The following is a 27,051-nucleotide window of genomic DNA, read 5'->3' on the forward strand; positions in this document are numbered from 1 at the left end:
CATGACACATCACTGCATTCATCACAACATAACATGACACATCACTGCATTCATCACAACATAACATGACACATCACTGCATTCATCACAACATAACATGACACATCACTGCATTCATCACAACATAACATGACACATCACTGCATTTATCACAACATAACATGACACACAACTGCATTCATCACAACATAACATGACACATCACTGCATTCATCACAACATAACATGACACATCACTGCATTCATCACAACATAACATGACACATCACTGCATTCATCACAACATAACATGACACATCACTGCATTCATCACGACATAACATGACACATCACTGCATTCATCACAACATAACATGACACATCACTGCATTCATCACAACATAACATGACACATCACTGCATTCATCACAACATAACATGACACACAACTGCATTCATCACAACATAACATGACACATCACTGCATTCATCACAACATAACATGACACATCACTGCATTCATCACAACATAACATGACACATCACTGCATTCATCACAACATAACATAACATGACACATCACTGCATTCATCACGACATAACATGACACATCACTGCATTCATCACAACATAACATGACACATCACTGCATTCATCACAACATAACATGACACATCACTTCATTCATCACAACATGACATGACACACAACTGCATTCATCACAACATAACATGACACATCACTTCATTCATCACAACATGACATGACACACAACTGCATTCATCACAACATAACATGACACATCACTGCATTCATCACAACATAACATGACACATCACTGCATTCATCACAACATAACATGACACATCACTGCATTCATCACAACATAACATGACACATCACTGCATTCATCACAACATAACATAACACATCACTGCATTCATCACAACATAACATGACACATCACTGCATTCATCACAACATAACATGACACATCACTGCATTCATCACAACATAACATGACACATCACTGCATTCATCACAACATAACATGACACATCACTGCATTCATCACAACATAACATGACACATCACTGCATTCATCACAACATAACATGACACATCACTGCATTCATCACAACATAACATGACACACAACTGCATTCATCACAACATAACATGACACATCACTGCATTCATCACAACATAACATGACACATCACTGCATTCATCACAACATAACATGACACATCACTGCATTCATCACAACATAACATAACATGACACATCACTGCATTCATCACGACATAACATGACACATCACTGCATTCATCACAACATAACATGACACATCACTGCATTCATCACAACATAACATGACACATCACTGCATTAATCACAACATAACATGACACATCACTGCATTCATCACAACATAACATGACACACAACTGCATTCATCACAACATAACATGACACATCACTGCATTCATCACAACATAACATGACACATCACTGCATTCATCACAACATAACATGACACATCACTGCATTCATCACAACATAACATGACACATCACTGCATTCATCACGACATAACATGACACATCACTGCATTCATCACAACATAACATGACACATCACTGCATTCATCACAACATAACATGACACATCACTTCATTCATCACAACATGACATGACACACCACTGCATTCATCACAACATAACATGAAACATCACTGCATTCATCACAACATAACATGACACATCACTGCATTCATCACAACATAACATGACACATCACTGCATTCATCACAACATAACATGACACATCACTGCATTCATCACAACATGACATGACACACAACTGCATTCATCACAACATAACATGACACACCACTGCATTCATCACAACACGACATAACACATCACTGCATTCATCACAACATAACATGACACATCACTGCATTCATCACAACATAACATGACACACCACTGCATTCATCACAACATAACATGACACATCACTGCATTCATCACAACATAACATAACACATCACTGCATTCATCACAACACAACATAACACATCACTGCATTCATCACAACATAACATGACACATCACTGCATTCATCACAACATAACATGACACACCACTGCATTCATCACAACATAACATGACACATCACTGCATTCATCACAACACAACATGACACATCACTGCATTCATCACAACATAACATGACACATCACTGCATTCATCACAACATAACATGACACATCACTGCATTCATCACAACACAACATAACACATCACTGCATTCATCACAACACAACATGACACATCACTGCATTCATCACAACATAACATGACACATCACTGCATTCATCACAACATAACATAACACATCACTGCATTCATCACAACACAACATGACACATCACTGCATTCATCACAACATAACATGACACATCACTGCATTCATCACAACACAACATGACACATCACTGCATTCATCACAACATAACATGACACATCACTGCATTCATCACAACATAACATGACACACCACTGCATTCATCACAACATAACATGACACATCACTGCATTCATCACAACATAACATAACACATCACTGCATTCATCACAACACAACATAACACATCACTGCATTCATCACAACATAACATGACACATCACTGCATTCATCACAACATAACATGACACACCACTGCATTCATCACAACATAACATGACACATCACTGCATTCATCACAACACAACATGACACATCACTGCATTCATCACAACATAACATGACACATCACTGCATTCATCACAACATAACATGACACATCACTGCATTCATCACAACACAACATAACACATCACTGCATTCATCACAACACAACATGACACATCACTGCATTCATCACAACATAACATGACACATCACTGCATTCATCACAACACAACATAACACATCACTGCATTCATCACAACACAACATGACACATCACTGCATTCATCACAACATAACATGACACATCACTGCATTCATCACAACACAACATAACACATCACTGCATTCATCACAACACAACATGACACATCACTGCATTCATCACAACATAACATGACACATCACTGCATTCATCACTACGTTACCGGTTACTTCAAATTTATCACTCCATAACCTGCTCCATCAATATAAATCACTTCATAACCAGAGTAATCAAGTCATAATAATCTGACACATCATAAATCATTACTACATAACTCTATAAAAATGACATCACTTTATAACCTGATAAACCAAGGCTCACTACATATCCTGACCCATCAAAAGTCATCACTACATAGCCTGTCCCATCAAAAGTCATCACTACATATCCTGACCCATCAAAAGTCATCACTACATATCCTGACCCATCAAAAGTCATCACTACATAGCCTGTCCCATCAAAAGTCATCACTACATAGCCTGTCCCATCAAAAGTCATCACTACATATCCTGACCCATCAAAAGTCATCACTACATATCCTGACCCATCAAAAGTCATCACTACATAGCCTGACCCATCAAAAGTCATCACTACATATCCTGACCCATCAAAAGTCATCACTACATATCCTGACCCATCAAAAGTCATCACTACATAGCCTGTCCCATCAAAAGTCATCACTACATAGCCTGTCCCATCAAAAGTCATCACTACATATCCTGACCCATCAAAAGTCATCACTACATATCCTGACCCATCAAAAGTCATCACTACATAGCCTGTCCCATCAAAAGTCATCACTACATATCCTGACCCATCAAAAGTCATCACTACATATCCTGACCCATCAAAAGTTATCACTACATATCCTGACCCATCAAAAGTCATCACTACATAGCCTGTCCCATCAAAAGTCATCACTACATATCCTGACCCATCAAAAGTCATCACTACATATCCTGACCCATCAAAAGTCATCACTACATAGCCTGACCCATCAAAAGTCATCACTACATAGCCTGACCCATCAAAAGTCATCACTACATATCCTGACCCATCAAAAGTCATCACTACATAGCCTGACCCATCAAAAGTCATCACTACATAGCCTGTCCCATCAAAAGTCATCACTACATAGCCTTACACATAAAATGCCACCACTTCATAACCTGATGCTTTAAAATTCATCACGCCATAACCTGACCACCACGCCATAACCTGACCACCACGCCATAACCTGACCACCACGCCATAACCTGACCATCACGCCATAACCTGACCACGACGCCATAACCTGACCACCACACCATAACCTGACCATCACACCATAACCTGACCACCACGCCATAACCTGAACACCACGCCATAACCTGACCATCACTCCATAACCTGACCATCACTCCATAACCTGACTACCACTCCATAACCTGACCATCTTGCCATAACCTGACCATCACTACATAACCTGACCATCACTCCATAACCTGACCACCACGCCATAACCTGACCACCACGCCATAACCTGACCACCACTCCATAACCTGACCATCACTCCATAACCTGACCCATCCAGAGACATCATTCAATACTCTGATCACTTAACAGTCATCACTCCATAACCTGACCATCACTCCATAATCTGACCATCACTCCATAATCTGACCATCACTCCATAACCTGACCATCACTCCATAACCTGACCATCACTCCATAACCTGACCACCACGCCATAATCTGAATGGTGAATTCATCTCACTTAACCTAATCCACAAAATGTCATTACTCCATAACCAGCTCCCACAATGGGGAGAAAGAGGTGGAAGTCCATCTTTTTTTGTTTGAGATATTTAGTTTGAGGAGGTGATGGGTCATCCCTGAGTATATGAAAAACCACCAGCAACACATGAGAAGATGGAGGGGTAGAGGTCAGGGGAAGGGATGTTAATGTGAGGTTCACCAGTGCTTAGGAGGTAATGGAGGCAGAAGGAGCTGATGAACTATAGAAGAAGTCTAAAGGGAGAAGAGAATAGTAAAGGGCAGGTCTTTGGAGGACTCAGATATGACAGGAGAGGTGGACACAGGAGTATAGAGACGGTATGGTTAGAAAGTAAAAGGTGAACTATGAGACTGCAGACTCACAAGATCAATGGTTTGGGATGTTGTGAGGCCAAGATGGATGAGAACCAAGATGTGGCCTTTGGATTTGACTGTGACTAAGTCATTGGTGAACTTGGTGGGGGCAGGTAAAGCCCTAAGGAATCAATGCTATGGTACCACATTCTCTATACAATGTAGCTGGGGTTTTCTCATCAGAATTCCTCCAGATTTGCAGTGATTGCCCCAGCAGATGTCTCCACATTGCTTTCTGCATCTCAGACCTAATGTGAAAAATACGAAATATTTCTCATAAGCAAGACAACCGAGCCGGGCCGGCAGTCCCAGCCAAGTACTCTGTTATTTGGACGTGCCATTCATTCTGCTCTTCCTCCATTTTTGGGGTTAGTAAGGGAGAAACACATGTGAATATGATTAAAATTCCCCATTGTCAAACAAACCAGAGCAGCGTAAGCCTGGTGGGAAAGGGGTTTAACTGACATGTTGGCTGCGGAAGACGCAGACTGTATACTCATTACATGCCGACGTGTTGGGGTTTGTGCTTGGAAAGGCTTCTTCTCCGCAGAACCAGTGTGCACCTCCCCCCCCCATTATTATCAATAAACAATGCAAAAACATTGTCCAAGATTCCAGGACTTGCGGCCGTTCCCAAACATGTCCGGGGAGGCGTCGCAGCTTGTGAATGGAGATAAGATCTTCATGTATGCGGCTGTACGGGATCCAAATGTCTCCCATTCCCATTTCATTTACCAGGACAGAATGCAAACCATGTGCCGTCTTCGTTCTACAGCTGGTACTATAATGTCAGTTACAGCACCGACGGTACCTATATCTCCCAGATCACTGACATCACCGAGCCAGCAGTGACATCACCTGTACAGACAGCACATCATCGAATCACGGGTCAGAGCCAGTGACCGGCACAGTGTGATGTCATATACAGAGATGTTAGTGGTCTGGCTGACACTGGGTTACGTTCTTACCTGTAAGCAGCTGGTACTATAATGTCAGTTACAGCACCGACGGTACCTATAGACGCAGTTAGTGATATCTCCCAGATCACTGACATCACAGAGCCAGCAGTGACATCATCTGTACAGACAGCACATCACCGTATCACGGGTCAGAACCAGTCAGCGGCGCAGTATAATGTCATATACAGAGATGTTAGTGGTCTGGCTGACACTGGGTTACGTTCTTACCTGTAAGCAGCTGGTATTATAATGGCAGTTACAGCACCGACGGTACCTATATCTCCCAGATCACTGACATCACCGAGCCAGCAGTGACATCACCTGTACAGACAGCACATCATCGAATCACGGGTCAGAGCCAGTGACCGGCACAGTGTGATGTCATATACAGAGATGTTAGTGGTCTGGCTGACACTGGGTTACATTCTTACCTGTAAGCAGCTGGTATTATAATGACAGTTACAGCACCGACGGTACCTATATCTCCCAGATCACTGACATCACCGAGCCAGCAGTGACATCACCTGTACAGACAGCACATCATCGAATCACGGGTCAGAGCCAGTGACCGGCACAGTGTGATGTCATATACAGAGATGTTAGTGGTCTGGCAGACACTGGGTTACGTTCTTACCTGTAAGCAGCTGGTATTATAATGGCAGTTACAGAACTGACGGTACCTATAGACGCAGTTAGTGATATCTCCCAGATCACTGACATCACCGAGCCAGCAGTGACATCACCTGTACAGACAGCACATCACCGTATCACGGGTCAGAACCAGTCACCGGCGCAGTATAATGTAATATACAGAGATGTTAGTGGTCTGGCAGACACTGGGTTACGTTCTTACCTGTAAGCAGCTGGTATTATAATGGCAGTTACAGCACCGACGGTACCTATATCTCCCAGATCACTGACATCACCGAGCCAGCAGTGACATCACCTGTACAGACAGCACATCATCGAATCACGGGTCAGAGCCAGTGACCGGCACAGTGTGATGTCATATACAGAGATGTTAGTGGTCTGGCTGACACTGGGTTACGTTCTTACCTGTAAGCAGCTGGTACTATAATGTCAGTTACAGCACCGACGGTACCTATAGACGCAGTTAGTGATATCTCCCAGATCACTGACATCACCGAGCCAGCAGTGACATCACCTGTACAGACAGCACATCACCGTATCACGGGTCAGAACCCGTCACCGGCGCAGTATTATGTCATATACAGAGATGTTAGTGGTCTGGCTGACACTGGGTTACGTTCTTACCTGTAAGCAGCTGGTATTATAATGGCAGTTACAGCACCGACGGTACCTATATCTCCCAGATCACTGACATCACCGAGCCAGCAGTGACATCACCTGTACAGACAGCACATCATCGAATCACGGGTCAGAGCCAGTGACCGGCACAGTGTGATGTCATATACAGAGATGTTAGTGGTCTGGCTGACACTGGGTTACATTCTTACCTGTAAGCAGCTGGTACTATAATGGCAGTTACAGCACCGACGGTACCTATAGACGCAGTTAGTGATATCTCCTAGATCAGTAACATCACCGAGCCAGCAGTGACATCACCTGTACAGACAGCACATCATCGAATCATGGGTCAGAGCCAGTGACCGGCACAGTGTGATGTCATATACAGAGATGTTAGTGGTCTGGCAGACACTGGGTTACGTTCTTACCTGTAAGCAGCTGGTATTATAATGGCAGTTACAGAACTGACGGTACCTATAGACGCAGTTAGTGATATCTCCCAGATCACTGACATCACCGAGCCAGCAGTGACATCACCTGTACAGACAGCACATCACCGTATCACGGGTCAGAACCAGTCACCGGCGCAGTATAATGTAATATACAGAGATGTTAGTGGTCTGGCAGACACTGGGTTACGTTCTTACCTGTAAGCAGCTGGTATTATAATGGCAGTTACAGCACCGACGGTACCTATATCTCCCAGATCACTGACATCACCGAGCCAGCAGTGACATCACCTGTACAGACAGCACATCATCGAATCACGGGTCAGAGCCAGTGACCGGCACAGTGTGATGTCATATACAGAGATGTTAGTGGTCTGGCTGACACTGGGTTACGTTCTTACCTGTAAGCAGCTGGTACTATAATGTCAGTTACAGCACTGACGGTACCTATAGACGCAGTTAGTGATATCTCCCAGATCACTGACATCACCGAGCCAGCAGTGACATCACCTGTACAGACAGCACATCATCGTATCACGGGTCAGAGCCAGTGACCGGCACAGTGTGATGTCATATACAGAGATGTTAGTGGTCTGGCTGACACTGGGTTACATTCTTACCTGTAAGCAGCTGGTATTATAATGGCAGTTACAGAACTGACGGTACCTATAGACGCAGTTAGTGATATCTCCCAGATCACTGACATCACCGAGCCAGCAGTGACATCACCTGTACAGACAGCACATCACCGTATCACGGGTCAGAACCAGTCACCGGCGCAGTATAATGTAATATACAGAGATGTTAGTGGTCTGGCAGACACTGGGTTACGTTCTTACCTGTAAGCAGCTGGTATTATAATGGCAGTTACAGCACCGACGGTACCTATATCTCCCAGATCACTGACATCACCGAGCCAGCAGTGACATCACCTGTACAGACAGCACATCATCGAATCACGGGTCAGAGCCAGTGACCGGCACAGTGTGATGTCATATACAGAGATGTTAGTGGTCTGGCTGACACTGGGTTACGTTCTTACCTGTAAGCAGCTGGTACTATAATGTCAGTTACAGCACCGACGGTACCTATAGACGCAGTTAGTGATATCTCCCAGATCACTGACATCACCGAGCCAGCAGTGACATCACCTGTACAGACAGCACATCACCGTATCACGGGTCAGAACCCGTCACCGGCGCAGTATTATGTCATATACAGAGATGTTAGTGGTCTGGCTGACACTGGGTTACGTTCTTACCTGTAAGCAGCTGGTATTATAATGGCAGTTACAGCACCGACGGTACCTATATCTCCCAGATCACTGACATCACCGAGCCAGCAGTGACATCACCTGTACAGACAGCACATCATCGAATCACGGGTCAGAGCCAGTGACCGGCACAGTGTGATGTCATATACAGAGATGTTAGTGGTCTGGCTGACACTGGGTTACATTCTTACCTGTAAGCAGCTGGTACTATAATGGCAGTTACAGCACCGACGGTACCTATAGACGCAGTTAGGGATATCTCCTAGATCAGTAACATCACCGAGCCAGCAGTGACATCACCTGTACAGACAGCACATCATCGAATCATGGGTCAGAGCCAGTGACCGGCACAGTGTGATGTCATATACAGAGATGTTAGTGGTCTGGCAGACACTGGGTTACGTTCTTACCTGTAAGCAGCTGGTATTATAATGGCAGTTACAGAACTGACGGTACCTATAGACGCAGTTAGTGATATCTCCCAGATCACTGACATCACCGAGCCAGCAGTGACATCACCTGTACAGACAGCACATCACCGTATCACGGGTCAGAACCAGTCACCGGCGCAGTATAATGTAATATACAGAGATGTTAGTGGTCTGGCAGACACTGGGTTACGTTCTTACCTGTAAGCAGCTGGTATTATAATGGCAGTTACAGCACCGACGGTACCTATATCTCCCAGATCACTGACATCACCGAGCCAGCAGTGACATCACCTGTACAGACAGCACATCATCGAATCACGGGTCAGAGCCAGTGACCGGCACAGTGTGATGTCATATACAGAGATGTTAGTGGTCTGGCTGACACTGGGTTACGTTCTTACCTGTAAGCAGCTGGTACTATAATGTCAGTTACAGCACTGACGGTACCTATAGACGCAGTTAGTGATATCTCCCAGATCACTGACATCACCGAGCCAGCAGTGACATCACCTGTACAGACAGCACATCATCGTATCACGGGTCAGAGCCAGTGACCGGCACAGTGTGATGTCATATACAGAGATGTTAGTGGTCTGGCTGACACTGGGTTACATTATTACCTGTAAGCAGATGGTATTATAATGGCAGTTACAGCACCGACGGTACCTATAGACGCAGTTAGTGATATCTCCCAGATCACTGACATCACCGAGACAGCAGTGACATCACCTGTACAGACAGCGTATCACAGGTCAGATCCAGTGACCGGCACAGTGTGATGTCATATACAGAGATGTTAGTGGTCTGGCAGACACTGGGTTATGTTCTTACCTGTAAGCAGCTGGTACTATAATGGCAGTTACAGCACCGACGGTACCTATAGACACAGTTAGTGATATCTCCCAGATCACTGACATCACCGAGACAACAGTGACATCACCTGTACAGACAGCACATAATCGTATCAAGGGGCAGAGCCAGTGACCGGCGCAGTATGATGTCATATACAGAGATGTTAGTGGTCTGGCAGACACTGGGTTACGTTCTTACCTGTAAGCAGATGGTATTATAATGGCAGTTACAGCACTGACGGTACCTATAGACGCAGTTAGTGATATCTCCCAGATCACTGACATCACCGAGCCAGCAGTGACATCACCTGTACAGACAGCACATCATCGTATCACGGGTCAGAGCCAGTGACCGGCACAGTGTGATGTCATATACAGAGATGTTAGTGGTCTGGCTGACACTGGGTTACGTTCTTACCTGTAAGCAGCTGGTATTATAATGGCAGTTACAGCACCGACGGTACCTAAAGACGCAGTTAGTGATATCTCCCAGATCACTGACATCACCGAGCCAGCAGTGACATCACCGAGCCAGCAGTGACATCACCTGTACAGACAGTGCATCATAGTATCACGGGTCAGCGCAGCGCAGCAGGAAATTTAATCGTTTATTGACATACAATGTTCTAATTTCCAGCACACAATCTGGTTGGTGTAACGGAGTCATTGATGAAGGCAGGGGCAGTATTGGTGAAAGAGGCCCAGACGCACAGGTTATCTGGGACATGATAATAAGCCCCATGTAACTGCTGTGTGCACACAGCGCCCTCTAGTGGCACATAGGCAGATTAGTTCATGTTCAGCACCTTTACAGAGCGTTACATTTCCAGGCTTGAGATTGACAGTTGCTCATTAGCATTAAGGACGAGGACCCTGGGAACCTGCAGCTGCACCTAACCCTGCGGCCAGTCCCCATAGACGCTGCAAGGCGGATGGAGCATGCCAACCCATCAAGGGCCCGCACATCCCCCAGTACTCTATGGTTTGGGGAACAAGTATGAATCACATAATAAATTAAGCAAATGTTCATTTATGGAGTAAATCTGATCTCCAAACCAAAGAGTCAGGTTGCAAAATAGTTCATCTTATACTGTATAGAGTAGCGCCATCTAGAGGCAACCGGTGATAAAACATTTATAGGAGGAATGAAGATGACTGCGGATTACTGTAAGTGGCCACATTCCTGGGGTAAGCTTTGAACGGATAGAACCTCCAGAGTAAGACCATGACGGTGGTCACCACATGCACCCCCTTATTCTCTATGGAGTACCGGCGTTTCTCCCAATTGAATGGTGCTAGCCATTGAATCATACTGGTTGCGTTGCTGAAGCGTGTTAATAACCATAGTGTCAGCTGTAAAATTCATATTTACTATTCCCTGGCTTATCGGAGACACTCTGCAAGAAGGGGTGGTACTCTTTACCTAGAAGGGCGCCCGTCGTGGTGATCGCGGGTACATTTATGTCTGGCCGCGACGCGACCGACGCGATGCCCGCGATTTCCCATTGAAACCCATGTTAAACATGGAAATTGCGTCGGTCGCGTCGCGGCCGGCCATAAATGTACCCGCGATGCCCGCAACGCGATGCACCCGATTTCCCATAGGAATCAATGTTAAATGGCCCCACCAACGCGATTTTACTGTTAAATGCCTCAATGGACCCGATGTGGCCATAGGAATCAATGTTAAATGGGCTACAGAGCCCAAATAGGCACAATTAACCCTTAAATGTCCCCCCAAATTTTTAACGCCACCCCACAGCGTGGCGAGCGCAGCGAGCCCGCGAGGGGCGGCGGTACGCGTCCTCCGACCTTTTCATGCCCTACTATCCACGTCGGCGTGGAGTTGAGAATAGAATAGTGTGGCGAGCGCAGCGAGCCACCGAGCCCGAAGCGTGGCGAGCGCAGCGAGCCCCGCAAGGAGACGCGGATACCTTCACAGGTAAACGCGTCCCCTCGCGGGCTTCACAGGTGTCCGTGGCCACGCGGACACCTGTGAAGTCCGCGAAGGGACGCGTTTACCTGTGAAGGTATCCGCGTCCGCTCGCCACGCTTCGGGCTCGGTGGCTCGCTGCGCTCGCCACACTATTCTATTCTCAACTCCACGCCGACGTGGATAGTAGGGCATGAAAAGGTCGGAGGACGCGTACCGCGGCCCCTCGCGGGCTCGCTGCGCTCGCCACGCTTCGGGTTGGCGTGGATCGTGGGGTGGCGTTAAAAATTTGGGGGGACATTTAAGGGTTAATTGTGCCTATTTGGGCTCTGTAGCCCATTTAACATTGATTCCTATGGCCAAATCGCGGGCATTGAGGCATTTTACATGAAAATCGCGGTCAATCAGCCTTTTTAACATTGTTCCCTATGGGAAAATCGCGGTCATCGCGGGCAGCAGATTTTTATGTACCCGCGATTTACCCGCGATGCCCGCGATTTTACCCCCGACGCCCGCGATTCCAATCGCTGGCGCCCTTCTAGGTAAAGAGTACCGAAGGGGTACTCTCCGGGGCAATGATTACCGGCCTCATACAGAGACCCCCTCTCTGCGGGTGTGGTACAGGAGTCCGACAGTCGGGATCCTGACGTTGGGTAAATGCCTGTTGGGACCCCGTCCGGCACCCCTCTCTGCGTCATCCATACATACAGGAGGTTCCGGAGTCCCAGACTTAGAAGGGGGTCACACTGGTTGGCTCAGTAAGCTGCGAGGATCACCGGAGACAACGCACGCCGCCCGTCTGAATGCCCCCCCCCCCTAGCTGACGAGCCCCCTCGGTAACAAAGACACACCCCCTTGCACGTCTCCGCAGCAGGAGAGATAATTCGGTGGTCGCCGACTATCGGATGCCATGGAAACTTGTGTCCGCTGGGACTAAAACGGGGCAGGCAGCTGACGTCCTGTAACGCCCGCTGCCCGCCCCAGGCTCGCCGCGCGTACACATGGGAACACCCAGCACTTTCATGAGGATGCCTGTAAAAAGCTGGGCGTTGCCATGGGCGACCCCAGTCAGTTCCTTGCAAATGGCTCAGGGACTATGTAAGTCGCCAAAGGGACTCATGCGCTGAATTCGCCATGTTCCAATGACTGAGAATCACCCCTAAAGTACCAACCAGCTCGTGGTATTTCCGGAACCCGCCCTGGTACAGTTAAAACCTTTCCATGTCATAGTTACGGCTTAGTACATCTGGTCCTCCGGCTATTGGATACATTTACCTCGGTGCAACCCCCCACATAGGCCAGATGTATCAACGAGTGACTTTCTTAGGATTTAAATGGGGCTCCAGCCAATCAGCTCCTGTCATGTGTTTGAAAACTGACAGTTAGGAGTTGGTTGGCTGCAGCACCATTTATCACTATGAATATCGCTCTGTGATAAATCTGCCATATATGGACTGTTGGCTGCAGCCAGGGTCACCAGATCACTGTGTAACATGACCCACACACGCAATGCTGCCCGTGTGTCCAGACACGGCACGCGTGGGGTCACACGGAAACGTCATATAATGCTCTCAGTACCGGCACGTCTGCGGAGGGGGGCTGATTACACATGCAAACCCTAAGAACTATACCAGTGACAAATCTGTAGCTGGGGACACAAGTGACAAAGTGCCGGCTTCTATGGATAATTGACATCTGGGATATTGTTATGGCCATCAAGGAGTCACATTGCCTAGTAAGACTTTCTCTTACACGCTAGCGCCATCTAGTGGATCTCGGACATAAGTCATTGTCATATGCATAACAACTATCACAGCTTACAGTAACTGATCCCAGTGCTCCCCCTGGTGGTGGAAAGTGAAAAACTCACATTTACATTTATCTCAGGCGGGATCTGATTGGCTAACACAGTGGCTCCCATTTTTTTCAAATCATGGCACCCTAGAGCAGTGGTTCCCAAACTCCATAGTAAGACCTTGACGGCGGTCATTATTCCCTATTGAGTAGACGGTTTCCCCCAGTTGAATGGTACTAGCCAGTGACTGATATTGGTTGCTTGGTTTTCCGGATACAATCAGCAGGACAGGAATCTGGTAGGTGGTGCCCAGAAGAGGTTACATAGAGCGTAATACTTCCAACAACATCTGATGTAAAACCTGAACACCTTCCAGTAACTGGTAACATGGGGACAAGACGACACAGAGACGATAAGCCTCACAGATTTATTACATTACTCTGCATAGTGTATCAGGAGAAGGCCGCACGGTGTAACAAGATGAGGTAAGGCGAGGAGATTACACACCAGCGGCTGACGAGAGGCCACATTATGGTGAAGGCACAGAAAAGATCTTTGGATATAGAAAACAGGAAAACCTGGTCTGTAATTGGCTGGCTACACCAATTGTTCCACAACTCCCTCTGGGGGCGAAATCCTAGTGCTGATCCTAATCAGGAGCTCCTGTTCATGTATATTATTCTAGAATACACAGTAACCCTGCAGCCATAATTCCCCAGGAGCCACCAGTCCAGCAGGGCTTATGGCGTCATTGCTGTATTACACATGGAGGCTGTGATGTCACTGATCAGGTGACTAAACTCCCTACAGGCTCCCCATTACTGTATTACATATGGAGGCTGTGATGTCACTGATCAGGTGACTAAGCTCCCTATTGATGTATTATACATGCTGGCTATGATGTCACTGATCAGATGACTTAGCTCCCTACAGGCTCCCATTACTGTATTACACATGGAGGCTGTGATGTCACTGATCAGGTGACTAAGCTCCCTGCAGGCTCCCCATTACTGCATTACACATGCTGGCTGTGATGTCACCGATCAGGTGACTAAACTTCCCACAGACTCGCCATTACTGTATTACATATGGAGGCTGTGATGTCACTGATCAGGTGACTAAGCTTCCTATTGCTGTATTACACATGGAGGCTGTGATGTCACTGATCAGGTGACTAAGCTCCCTACAGGCTCCCCATTACTGCATTACACATGCTGGCTGTGATGTCACTGATCAGGTGACTAAGCTCCCTGCAGGCTCCCCATTGCTGTATTACACATGCAGGCTGTGATGTCACTGATCAGGTGACTAAGCTCCCTGCAGGCTCCCCATTGCTGTATTACACATGCTGGCTGTGATGTCACTGATCAGGTGACTAAGCTCCCTACAGGCTCCCCATTGCTGTATTACACATGCTGGCTGTGATGTCACTGATCAGGTGACTAAGCTCCCTACAGGCTCCCCATTGCTGTATTACACATGCTGGCTGTGATGTCACTGATCAGGTGACTAAGCTCCCTACAGGCTCCCCATTGCTGCTTCCACTGGAGAAGAGCCACTGATTCCTCATTGCTGCGATCAGCAATAAGTAATGGCTGAAGTACTGTACCTCTATTACCTCGTCCACTGCACTCTAGAAGGGTAGAGGATCGCTGGAAAATCACAGTGTGGTTCCGATATACACTCTCATAGCAGCAAGTGGGTCTCCTCCATATTGGTTAGGTTTTTCCCAGGATCCTCTACTGTAGACTTCCATATTGGTTCCCCCAAGTCCACCCCTTTTTAGTCTTACCCAGTCTTTCATATTCTCTTCCGTCTCGTCTCCGGGTTATTTTTGTCATCACCTCCCAACCCTCTCCGCCTCAGTCTCTGCCAAGCTTCCGTGTCCTCCAGCAGCATCTTCCAGCCTGGCATGGACTTCCTCCACTGCGATGAAACCTTTGATCTCCTCATTGTCCGGCCTCACATCCTCCTGTGCTCCAGCTCTACCGTCCTCTGATCCATTGTCGGCATCTTCCCCCTGTGCCAGGGGCTCTTCGTCCGATCCGCCAGGGCTGGGTGGCTTCACCTGCTGGTAGCACAAGGGGCAGGTGTCCTGGATGTAGAGCCACTTCCGCAGGCAGTCAGCATGGAAGAAGTGGCTGCATGGGGTGATGATTGCCTCAGACATCTCCTGCAGGGTGGGGAGAGGAGATGTTCACATGCACTCAGTATTATCCTGCTTATATATACTGTATTCCCCTCCTAGGTCACCCTGACGGGGCCACAGACATCTCCTGCAGGGTGGGGAGAGGGGACGTTCTCATTCAGTCAGTATTATCCTGCTTATATATACTGTATTCCCCTCCTAGGTCACCCTGACGGGGCCACAGACATCTCCTGCAGGGTGGGGAGAGGGGACGTTCTCATGCAGTCAGTATTATCCTGCTTATATATACTGTATTCCCCTCCTAGGTCACCCTGACGGGGCCACAGACATCTCCTGCAGGGTGGGGAGAGGGGACGTTCTCATGCACTCAGTATTATCCTGCTTATATATACTGTATTCCCCTCCTAGGTCACCCTGACGGGGCCACAGACATCTCCTGCAGGGTGGGGAGAGGGGACGTTCTCATGCACTCAGTATTATCCTGCTTATATATACTGTATTCCCCTCCTAGGTCACCCTGACGGGGCCACAGACATCTCCTGCAGGGTGGGGAGAGGGGACGTTCTCATGCAGTCAGTATTATCCTGCTTATATATACTGTATTCCCCTCCTAGGTCACCCTGACGGAGCCACAGACATCTCCTGCAGGGTGGGGAGAGGGGACGTTCTCATGTACTCAGTATTATCCTGCTTATATATACTGTATTCCCCTCCTAGGTCACCCTGACGGGGCCACAGACATCTCCTGCAGGGTGGGGAGAGGGGACGTTCTCATGCACTCAGTATTATCCTGCTTATATATATACTGTATTCCCCTTCTAGGTCACCCTGACGGGGCCACAGACATCTCCTGCAGGGTGGGGAGAGGGGACGTTCTCATGCAGTCAGTATTATCCTGCTTATATATACTGTATTCCCCTCCTAGGTCACCCTGACGGGGCCACAGACATCTCCTGCAGGGTGGGGAGAGGGGACGTTCTCATGCACTCAGTATTATCCTGCTTATATATACTGTATTCCCCTCCTAGGTCACCCTGACGGGGCCACAGACATCTCCTGCAGGGTGGGGAGAGGGGACGTTCTCATGCAGTCAGTATTATCCTGCTTATATATACTGTATTCCCCTTCTAGGTCACCCTGACGGGGCCACAGACATCTCCTGCAGGGTGGGGAGAGGGGACGTTCTCATGCAGTCAGTATTATCCTGCTTATATATACTGTATTCCCCTCCTAGGTCACCCTGACGGGGCCACAGACATCTCCTGCAGGGTGGGGAGAGGGGACGTTCTCATGCAGTCAGTATTATCCTGCTTATATATACTGTATTCCCCTCCTAGGTCACCCTGACGGGGCCACAGACATCTCCTGCAGGGTGGGGAGAGGGGACGTTCTCATGCAGTCAGTATTATCCTGCTTATATATACTGTATTCCCCTCCTAGGTCACCCTGACGGGGCCACAGACATCTCCTGCAGGGTGGGGAGAGGGGACGTTCTCATGCAGTCAGTATTATCCTGCTTATATATACTGTATTCCCCTTCTAGGTCACCCTGACGGGGCCACAGACATCTCCTGCAGGGTGGGGAGAGGGGACGTTCTCATGCAGTCAGTATTATCCTGCTTATATATACTGTATTCCCCTCCTAGGTCACCCTGACGGGGCCACAGACATCTCCTGCAGGGTGGGGAGAGGGGACGTTCTCATGCAGTCAGTATTATCCTGCTTATATATACTGTATTCCCCTCCTAGGTCACCCTGACGGGGCCACAGACATCTCCTGCAGGGTGGGGAGAGGGGACGTTCTCATGCAGTCAGTATTATCCTGCTTATATATACTGTATTCCCTTCCTAGGTCACCCTGACGGGGCCACAGACATCTCCTGCAGGGTGGGGAGAGGGGACGTTCTCATGCAGTCAGTATTATCCTGCTTATATATACTGTATTCCCCTCCTAGGTCACCCTGACGGGGCCACAGACATCTCCTGCAGGGTGGGGAGAGGGGACGTTCTCATGCAGTCAGTATTATCCTGCTTATATATACTGTATTCCCCTCCTAGGTCACCCTGACGGGGCCACAGACATCTCCTGCAGGGTGGGGAGAGGGGATGTTCACATGCAGTCAGTATTATCCTGCTTATATATACTGTATTCCCCTCCTAGGTCACCCTGACGGGGCCACAGACATCTCCTGCGGGGTGGGGAGAGGGGACGTTCTCATGCACTCAGTATTATCCTGCTTATATATACTGTATTCCCCTCCTAGGTCACCCTGACGGGGCCACAGACATCTCCTGCAGGGTGGGGAGAGGGGACGTTCTCATGCAGTCAGTATTATCCTGCTTATATATACTGTATTCCCCTCCTAGGTCACTGTGAGGTTATCAAACTGACCGTAAGACTGTAATTATGATATTTTATTAGGTGTAGTAATTAATGTACTATTTTAGTCCGTCTGTACCCTCTTATTCTCCATAGATGTTTCTATCCCCCAAATCTGTGTGTATTTCCAGATCAGATCGCTCTTGCCCAAATATGGTCTGACAGGAAATACCCAGGAAAGAATTCACCAAAAGGTTATGTCCAATTACCATACTTTTGTTCCTGCTATCACAGGAGGGTGGTAGCTGAGGGACAGTCTTCACAGGGGGTGATCCAATTCCCCTGCTATCAACAGGAAATGTTCACAGGGGGTAATCAGGACATAATGTAATCAGACTGTGTTTTGTATCTTGTGTTGACACTGCTCTGCATATCTCTGGCCCCTTCCAGACTTTCTGGGGCCTGACCCAGCAGGGGGGGGCAGCAGCAGTACCTGGGAGGGGGGATAAACCTGACTTGAATCCACCAATAGAGATTGAGTGCAAGCCCACTGATGGTATGGAGACGCGTGGGAATTTAGAAGTTTTTAAAATGACTGGCACACAAGCCAGGGAAGATTTGATGGACTGTCCTGGACTAAGAGGTTATGCTCTGTCTAGGTATCGTGTGGACTTATCTGCTATCACTGCTGTGTGGAGGAGTGATAGTTTTGTGCTTTGGAACGGCTGCTACAAGGACTGCCATTGGACTGCTACCCGATAACGTTTATATGCTACATTTGCCTCTGGTTCCTGTCTTTATCTACCTGTGTGTGCTGTGATAAAAATAAACCATATTTTGGTTTCATCTGCTCGGTGTCTGAGTGATTGAGGAACCCCGTATCCTCACATTTGGCGGCAGCGACAGTGGGATCATTCAGACACCAACCATCGAGCACAGAAAGCACAGAGAACAGAGGATCAGACCATATGTAAGGAAACGAAAAATGCAATAAGGTGATGTTCAGCAAGTGAGCAGGTGTCAGTCCTGTGAAAGGGAAAATGTTTCCAAGGAAAGAAAATCGATGCCTCAAGACCCCTGCAGCAGATTAGCTCAGGGATGGAGGTTCTTCAGTGTATCGGCAGGCTGGGAGGCCGGATCTGTTATTTATTGTCAGAAAAATGCAGTATATCTGGGAGTACTGGGAAGAAGCTCAGCAGATGATCAGTGGGTGGAGAGTATCCAGCATACAGGACAAGTTGTGTTACCTGGGGGATGCATTCCTGCACTGTAAAGGTGAGGCCACCTTGTGGAATCTGCTGGGGGAGCCAGAGTTTGTAGAATTTACAGAGGAAGTGATTGCTACAGTTACCCAGATGCTACCAAGAGGACAATATTCTGAGGCTGAAGGACAAGTTCAGAATAAATTGATGCCCCAGATAGAACCAGAGGAAAGGTCTAGAAGGGGGCTACTGCAATCTGGGCAGACAACCGAGGGGTCTGCCGCAGAATTAATTGTTACCGCAAGAGAAGGGTCGTTGTCAGGGGGGCCCCTAACTGCCCTTGAAGAAATGAGTATGGAGGAGCTGATAGCAGAATGTCAGCTGCGAGGTATACCCATCCAATCCTGCACTCGTGGGGAAATCCTTCAGCAGATCCTTCACGATCAGGGAGATCCTACAAATGCATTTGCTGATTATCGGGCATGGATCCTCCATTTCGGTGCACAGCTGAGTGTGTGGGAACAATTGGAGTGTCTGGAGGAGTGCTTCGTGGTGGCAGAGGAAGAGGCGATTGATCGCGGGCTCCTGGATACCCCAGCATGGCAAGATCAGTGTCGCAGGGGGCGTGGTGAAAGGCACCGCCTGCAACAGCTTCTCCCACAGCCTAGGGGAGAAGCTGCTCAGTGTTCTATACAGGGGAAGGTTATCCCCAAAATGAAGGAAGTGGGGCCTGTGAGCCAGGCACCCCGGGAGGAGCTGCACTATTGCTTCCCTTTTGCTGAGGTGGGAGATGCAGAATTATTAACCTGCTGCCAGGGGATCTATGAGGACTGCGTCCAGGAGGAGATCACCGTGGTTAGAGGAGTATCCGACAACATCCAGGCCACAAGCATACCAGTCGCAGATGATGTCGTGCTTCAGGCTGCCCAGCATATTCAGCTGGGGAAGGTGGTTATCCTGGAGACTGAGGACTGCGCAGAGGAAGCGGCAGGTGAGACCCAGGCTTTTGAGGGGACAGGACTGGCCTTGGACCAGCCTGCCCTGCAGCCACCAGCGGAATTGTTCCTGATGGAGGGTCCCTTCTCAGCCCTGGGCATTGAGACCAAATGCTGTACTGAAATTTGCCATGCCCCTAGTTTGGGTTTGAGGGAGGAAGGACTTGACAGAGTGGCGGAAGTGCCAGGGCCAGGGCTCCGATATTGGGCTGCCGTTTGGCAGATGTTCCTTGGGCAAGAGGGGGAGGTGGAAACTGCTCCCTGCCCCCTTGTGCCAGAGACAAAAGTATTAGCACACCCTATAGGTGTGCCCGGTGTGAAAGTTTACGATGTTGCAGAGGGGGGGTACCCAGCATTTGAGGACGGGGGATTGCTAACTCACTTGTTAGTTAACATGCATAACTTATATTGTGATATTGCCCTTGCTGATTCTGCAAACCAGCCGCCTCTTCCAAGATGGGTTTGGTATGATGTCACTCTGTGGGACTCAGGTGGTCCATCCAAACCTCAGATTCTCTGCTCTGCATCCCACTACAGGTTGTTATTGGTTCCAGAACAACTTGGTACAGGAACTAAAATAGTAGGGGAAGGAATGTGAGGTTATCAAACTGACCGTAAGACTGTAATTATGATATTTTATTAGGTGTAGTAATTAATGTACTATTTTAGTTCGTCTGTACCCTCTTATTCTCCATAGATGTTTCTATCCCCCAAATCTGTGTGTATTTCCAGATCAGATCGCTCTTGCCCAAATATGGTCTGACAGGAAATACCCAGGAAATAATTCACCAAAAGGTTATGTCCAATTACCATACTTTTGTTCCTGCTATCACAGGAGGGTGGTAGCTGAGGGACAGTCTTCACAGGGGGTGATCCAATTCCCCTGCTATCAACAGGAAATGTTCACAGGGGGTAATCAGGACATAATGTAATCAGACTGTGTTTTGTATCTTGTGTTGACACTGCTCTGCATATCTCTGGCCCCTTCCAGACTCTCTGGGGCCTGACCCAGCAGGGGGGGGCAGCAGCAGTACCTGGGAGGGGGGATAAACCTGACTTGAATCCACCAATAGAGATTGAGTGCAAGCCCACTGATGGTATGGAGACGCGTGGGAATTTAGAAGTTTTTAAAATGACTGGCACACAAGCCAGGGAAGATTTGATGGACTGTCCTGGACTAAGAGGTTATGCTCTGTCTAGGTATCGTGTGGACTTATCTGCTATCACTGCTGTGTGGAGGAGTGATAGTTTTGTGCTTTGGAACTGCTGCTACAAGGACTGCCATTGGACTGCTACCCGATAACGTTTATATGCTACATTTGCCTCTGGTTCCTGTCTTTATCTACATGTGTGTGCTGTGATAAAAATAAACCATATTTTGGTTTCATCTGCTCGGTGTCTGAGTGATTGAGGAACCCCGTATCCTCACAGTCACCCTGACGGGGCCACAGACATCTCCTGCAGGGTGGGGAGAGGGGACGTTCTCATGCAGTCAGTATTATCCTGCTTATATATACTGTATTCCCCTCCTAGGTCCCCCTGACGGGGCCACAGACATCTCCTGCAGGGTGGGGAGAGGGGACGTTCTCATGCACTCAGTATTATCCTGCTTATATATACTGTATTCCCCTCCTAGGTCACCCTGACGGGGCCACAGACATCTCCTGCAGGGTGGGGAGAGGAGACATTCTCATGCAGTCAGTATTATCCTGCTTATATATACTGTATTCCCCTCCTAGGTCACCCTGACGGGGCCACAGACATCTCCTGCAGGGTGGGGAGAGGGGACGTTCTCATGCAGTCAGTATTATCCTGCTTATATATACTGTATTCCCCTCCTAGGTCACCCTGACGGGGCCACAGACATCTCCTGCAGGGTGGGGAGAGGGGACGTTCTCATGCAGTCAGTATTATCCTGCTTATATATACTGTATTCCCCTCCTAGGTCACCCTGACGGGGCCACAGACATCTCCTGCAGGGTGGGGAGAGGGGACGTTCTCATGCAGTCAGTATTATCCTGCTTATATATACTGTATTCCCCTCCTAGGTCACCCTGACGGGGCCACAGACATCTCCTGCAGGGTGGGGAGAGGGGACGTTCTCATGCAGTCAGTATTATCCTGCTTATATATACACTGTATTCCCCTCCTAGGTCACCCTGACGGGGCCACAGACATCTCCTGCAGGGTGGGGAGAGGGGACGTTCTCATGCAGTCAGTATTATCCTGCTTATATATACTGTATTTCCTTCCTAGGTCCCCCTGACGGGGCCACAGACATCTCCTGCAGGGTGGGGAGAGGGGACGTTCTCATGCAGTCAGTATTATCCTGCTTATATATACTGTATTCCCCTCCTAGGTCACCCTGACGGGGCCACAGACATCTCCTGCAGGGTGGGGAGAGGGGACGTTCTCATGCACTCAGTATTATCCTGCTTATATATACTGCATTCCCCTCCTAGGTCACCCTGACGGGGCCACAGACATCTCCTGCAGGGTGAGGAGAGGGGACGTTCTCATGCAGTCAGTATTATCCTGCTTATATATATACTGTATTCCCTTCCTAGGTCACCCTGACGGGGCCACAGACATCTCCTGCAGGGTGGGGAGAGGGGACGTTCTCATGCAGTCAGTATTATCCTGCTTATATATACTGTATTCCCCTCCTAGGTCACCCTGACGGGGCCACAGACATCTCCTGCAGGGTGGGGAGAGGGGACGTTCTCATGCACTCAGTATTATCCTGCTTATATATACTGTATTCCCCTCCTAGGTCACCCTGACGGGGCCACAGACATCTCCTGCAGGGTGGGGAGAGGGGACGTTCTCATGCAGTCAGTATTATCCTGCTTATATATACTGTATTCCCCTCCTAGGTCACCCTGACGGGGCCACAGACATCTCCTGCAGGGTTGGGAGAGGGGACGTTCTCATGCACTCAGTATTATCCTGCTTATATATACTGTATTCCCCTCCTAGGTCACCCTGACGGGGCCACAGACATCTCCTGCAGGGTGGGGAGAGGGGACGTTCTCATGCAGTCAGTATTATCCTGCTTATATATACTGTATTCCCCTCCTAGGTCACCCTGACGGGGCCACAGACATCTCCTGCAGGGTGGGGAGAGGGGACGTTCTCATGCAGTCAGTATTATCTTGCTTATATATATACTGTATTCCCCTCCTAGGTCACCCTGACGGGGCCACAGACATCTCCTGCAGGGTGGGGAGAGGGGACGTTCTCATGCAGTCAGTATTATCCTGCTTATATATACTGTATTCCCCTCCTAGGTCACCCTGACGGGGCCACAGACATCTCCTGCAGGGTGGGGAGAGGGGACGTTCTCATGCAGTCAGTATTATCCTGCTTATATATACTGTATTCCCCTCCTAGGTCACCCTGACGGGGCCACAGACATCTCCTGCAGGGTGGGGAGAGGGGACGTTCTCATGCAGTCAGTATTATCCTGCTTATATATACTGTATTCCCCTCCTAGGTCACCCTGACGGGGCCACAGACATCTCCTGCAGGGTGGGGAGAGGGGACGTTCTCATGCAGTCAGTATTATCCTGCTTATATATACTGTATTCCCCTCCTAGGTCACCCTGACGGGGCCACAGACATCTCCTGCAGGGTGGGGAGAGGGGACGTTCTCATGCAGTCAGTATTATCCTGCTTATATATACACTGTATTCCCCTCCTAGGTCACCCTGACGGGGCCACAGACATCTCCTGCAGGGTGGGGAGAGGGGACGTTCTCATGCAGTCAGTATTATCCTGCTTATATATACTGTATTTCCTTCCTAGGTCCCCCTGACGGGGCCACAGACATCTCCTGCAGGGTGGGGAGAGGGGACGTTCTCATGCAGTCAGTATTATCCTGCTTATATATACTGTATTCCCCTCCTAGGTCACCCTGACGGGGCCACAGACATCTCCTGCAGGGTGGGGAGAGGGGACGTTCTCATGCACTCAGTATTATCCTGCTTATATATACTGCATTCCCCTCCTAGGTCACCCTGACGGGGCCACAGACATCTCCTGCAGGGTGAGGAGAGGGGACGTTCTCATGCAGTCAGTATTATCCTGCTTATATATATACTGTATTCCCTTCCTAGGTCACCCTGACGGGGCCACAGACATCTCCTGCAGGGTGGGGAGAGGGGACGTTCTCATGCAGTCAGTATTATCCTGCTTATATATACTGTATTCCCCTCCTAGGTCACCCTGACGGGGCCACAGACATCTCCTGCAGGGTGGGGAGAGGGGACGTTCTCATGCACTCAGTATTATCCTGCTTATATATACTGTATTCCCCTCCTAGGTCACCCTGACGGGGCCACAGACATCTCCTGCAGGGTGGGGAGAGGGGACGTTCTCATGCAGTCAGTATTATCCTGCTTATATATACTGTATTCCCCTCCTAGGTCACCCTGACGGGGCCACAGACATCTCCTGCAGGGTTGGGAGAGGGGACGTTCTCATGCACTCAGTATTATCCTGCTTATATATACTGTATTCCCCTCCTAGGTCACCCTGACGGGGCCACAGACATCTCCTGCAGGGTGGGGAGAGGGGACGTTCTCATGCAGTCAGTATTATCCTGCTTATATATACTGTATTCCCCTCCTAGGTCACCCTGACGGGGCCACAGACATCTCCTGCAGGGTGGGGAGAGGGGACGTTCTCATGCAGTCAGTATTATCTTGCTTATATATATACTGTATTCCCCTCCTAGGTCACCCTGACGGGGCCACAGACATCTCCTGCAGGGTGGGGAGAGGGGACGTTCTCATGCAGTCAGTATTATCCTGCTTATATATACTGTATTCCCCTCCTAGGTCACCCTGACGGGGCCACAGACATCTCCTGCAGGGTGGGGAGAGGGGACGTTCTCATGCAGTCAGTATTATCCTGCTTATATATACTGTATTCCCCTCCTAGGTCACCCTGACGGGGCCACAGACATCTCCTGCAGGGTGGGGAGAGGGGACGTTCTCATGCAGTCAGTATTATCCTGCTTATATATACTGTATTCCCCTCCTAGGTCACCCTGACGGGGCCACAGACATCTCCTGCAGGGTGGGGAGAGGGGACGTTCTCTTCAGTCAGTGTTATCCTGCTTATATATACTGTATTCCCCTCCTAGGTCCCCCTGACGGGGCCACAGACATCTCCTGCAGGGTGGGGAGAGGGGACGTTCTCATGCACTCAGTATTATCCTGCTTATATATACTGTATTCCCCTCCTAGGTCACCCTGACGGGGCCACAGACATCTCCTGCAGGGTGGGGAGAGGGGACGTTCTCATGCAGTCAGTATTATCCTGCTTATATATACTGTATTCCCCTCCTAGGTCACCCTGACGGGGCCACAGACATCTCCTGCAGGGTGGGGAGAGGGGACGTTCTCATGCAGTCAGTATTATCCTGCTTATATATACTGTATTCCCCTCCTAGGTCACCCTGACGGGGCCACAGACATCTCCTGCAGGGTGGGGAGAGGGGACGTTCTCATGCAGTCAGTATTATCCTGCTTATATATACTGTATTCCCCTCCTAGGTCACCCTGACGGGGCCACAGACATCTCCTGCAGGGTGGGGAGAGGGGACGTTCTCATCAGTCAGTGTTATCCTGCTTATATATACTGTATTCCCCTCCTAGGTCCCCCTGACGGGGCCACAGACATCTCCTGCAGGGTGGGGAGAGGGGACGTTCTCATGCACTCAGTATTATCCTGCTTATATATACTGTATTCCCCTCCTAGGTCACCCTGACGGGGCCACAGACATCTCCTGCAGGGTGGGGAGAGGGGACGTTCTCATGCAGTCAGTATTATCCTGCTTATATATACTGTATTCCCCTCCTAGGTCACCCTGACGGGGCCACAGACATCTCCTGCAGGGTGGGGAGAGGGGACGTTCTCATGCAGTCAGTATTATCCTGCTTATATATACTGTATTCCCCTCCTAGGTCACCCTGACGGGGCCACAGACATCTCCTGCAGGGTGGGGAGAGGGGACGTTCTCATGCAGTCAGTATTATCCTGCTTATATATACTGTATTCCCCTCCTAGGTCCCCCTGACGGGGCCACAGACATCTCCTGCAGGGTGGGGAGAGGGGACGTTCTCATGCAGTCAGTATTATCCTGCTTATATATACTGTATTCCCCTCCTAGGTCCCCCTGACGGGGCCACAGACATCTCCTGCAGGGTGGGGAGAGGGGACGTTCTCATGCAGTCAGTATTATCCTGCTTATATATACTGTATTCCCCTCCTAGGTCCCCCTGACGGGGCCACAGACATCTCCT

The 27,051-nt window shown here is 48.7% G+C and overlaps 1 protein-coding gene across 4 annotated transcripts in view; it reads right to left on the minus strand.

The window, feature by feature from the left end:
* Window positions 1-14,482: 14,482 nt before the first annotated feature.
* Window positions 14,483-27,051, minus strand: part of LOC146059253 (RING finger protein 145-like) — a 66,549-nt gene continuing 53,980 nt past the window's right edge. For all 4 annotated transcript variants that reach the window (XM_083171617.1, XM_083171392.1, XM_083171533.1 and 1 more), the window contains one exon: window positions 14,483-16,247. In XM_083171617.1, coding sequence (XP_083027743.1) covers window positions 15,915-16,247 — 333 coding nt within the window. In that variant the 3' untranslated portion in view covers window positions 14,483-15,914. The remainder of the gene's footprint in view (window positions 16,248-27,051) is intronic.

Source organism: Crinia signifera, chromosome 1 (genome assembly GCF_055691185.1).
Source record: "Crinia signifera chromosome 1, ASM5569118v1, whole genome shotgun sequence".
NCBI lineage: Eukaryota > Metazoa > Chordata > Amphibia > Anura > Myobatrachidae > Crinia > Crinia signifera.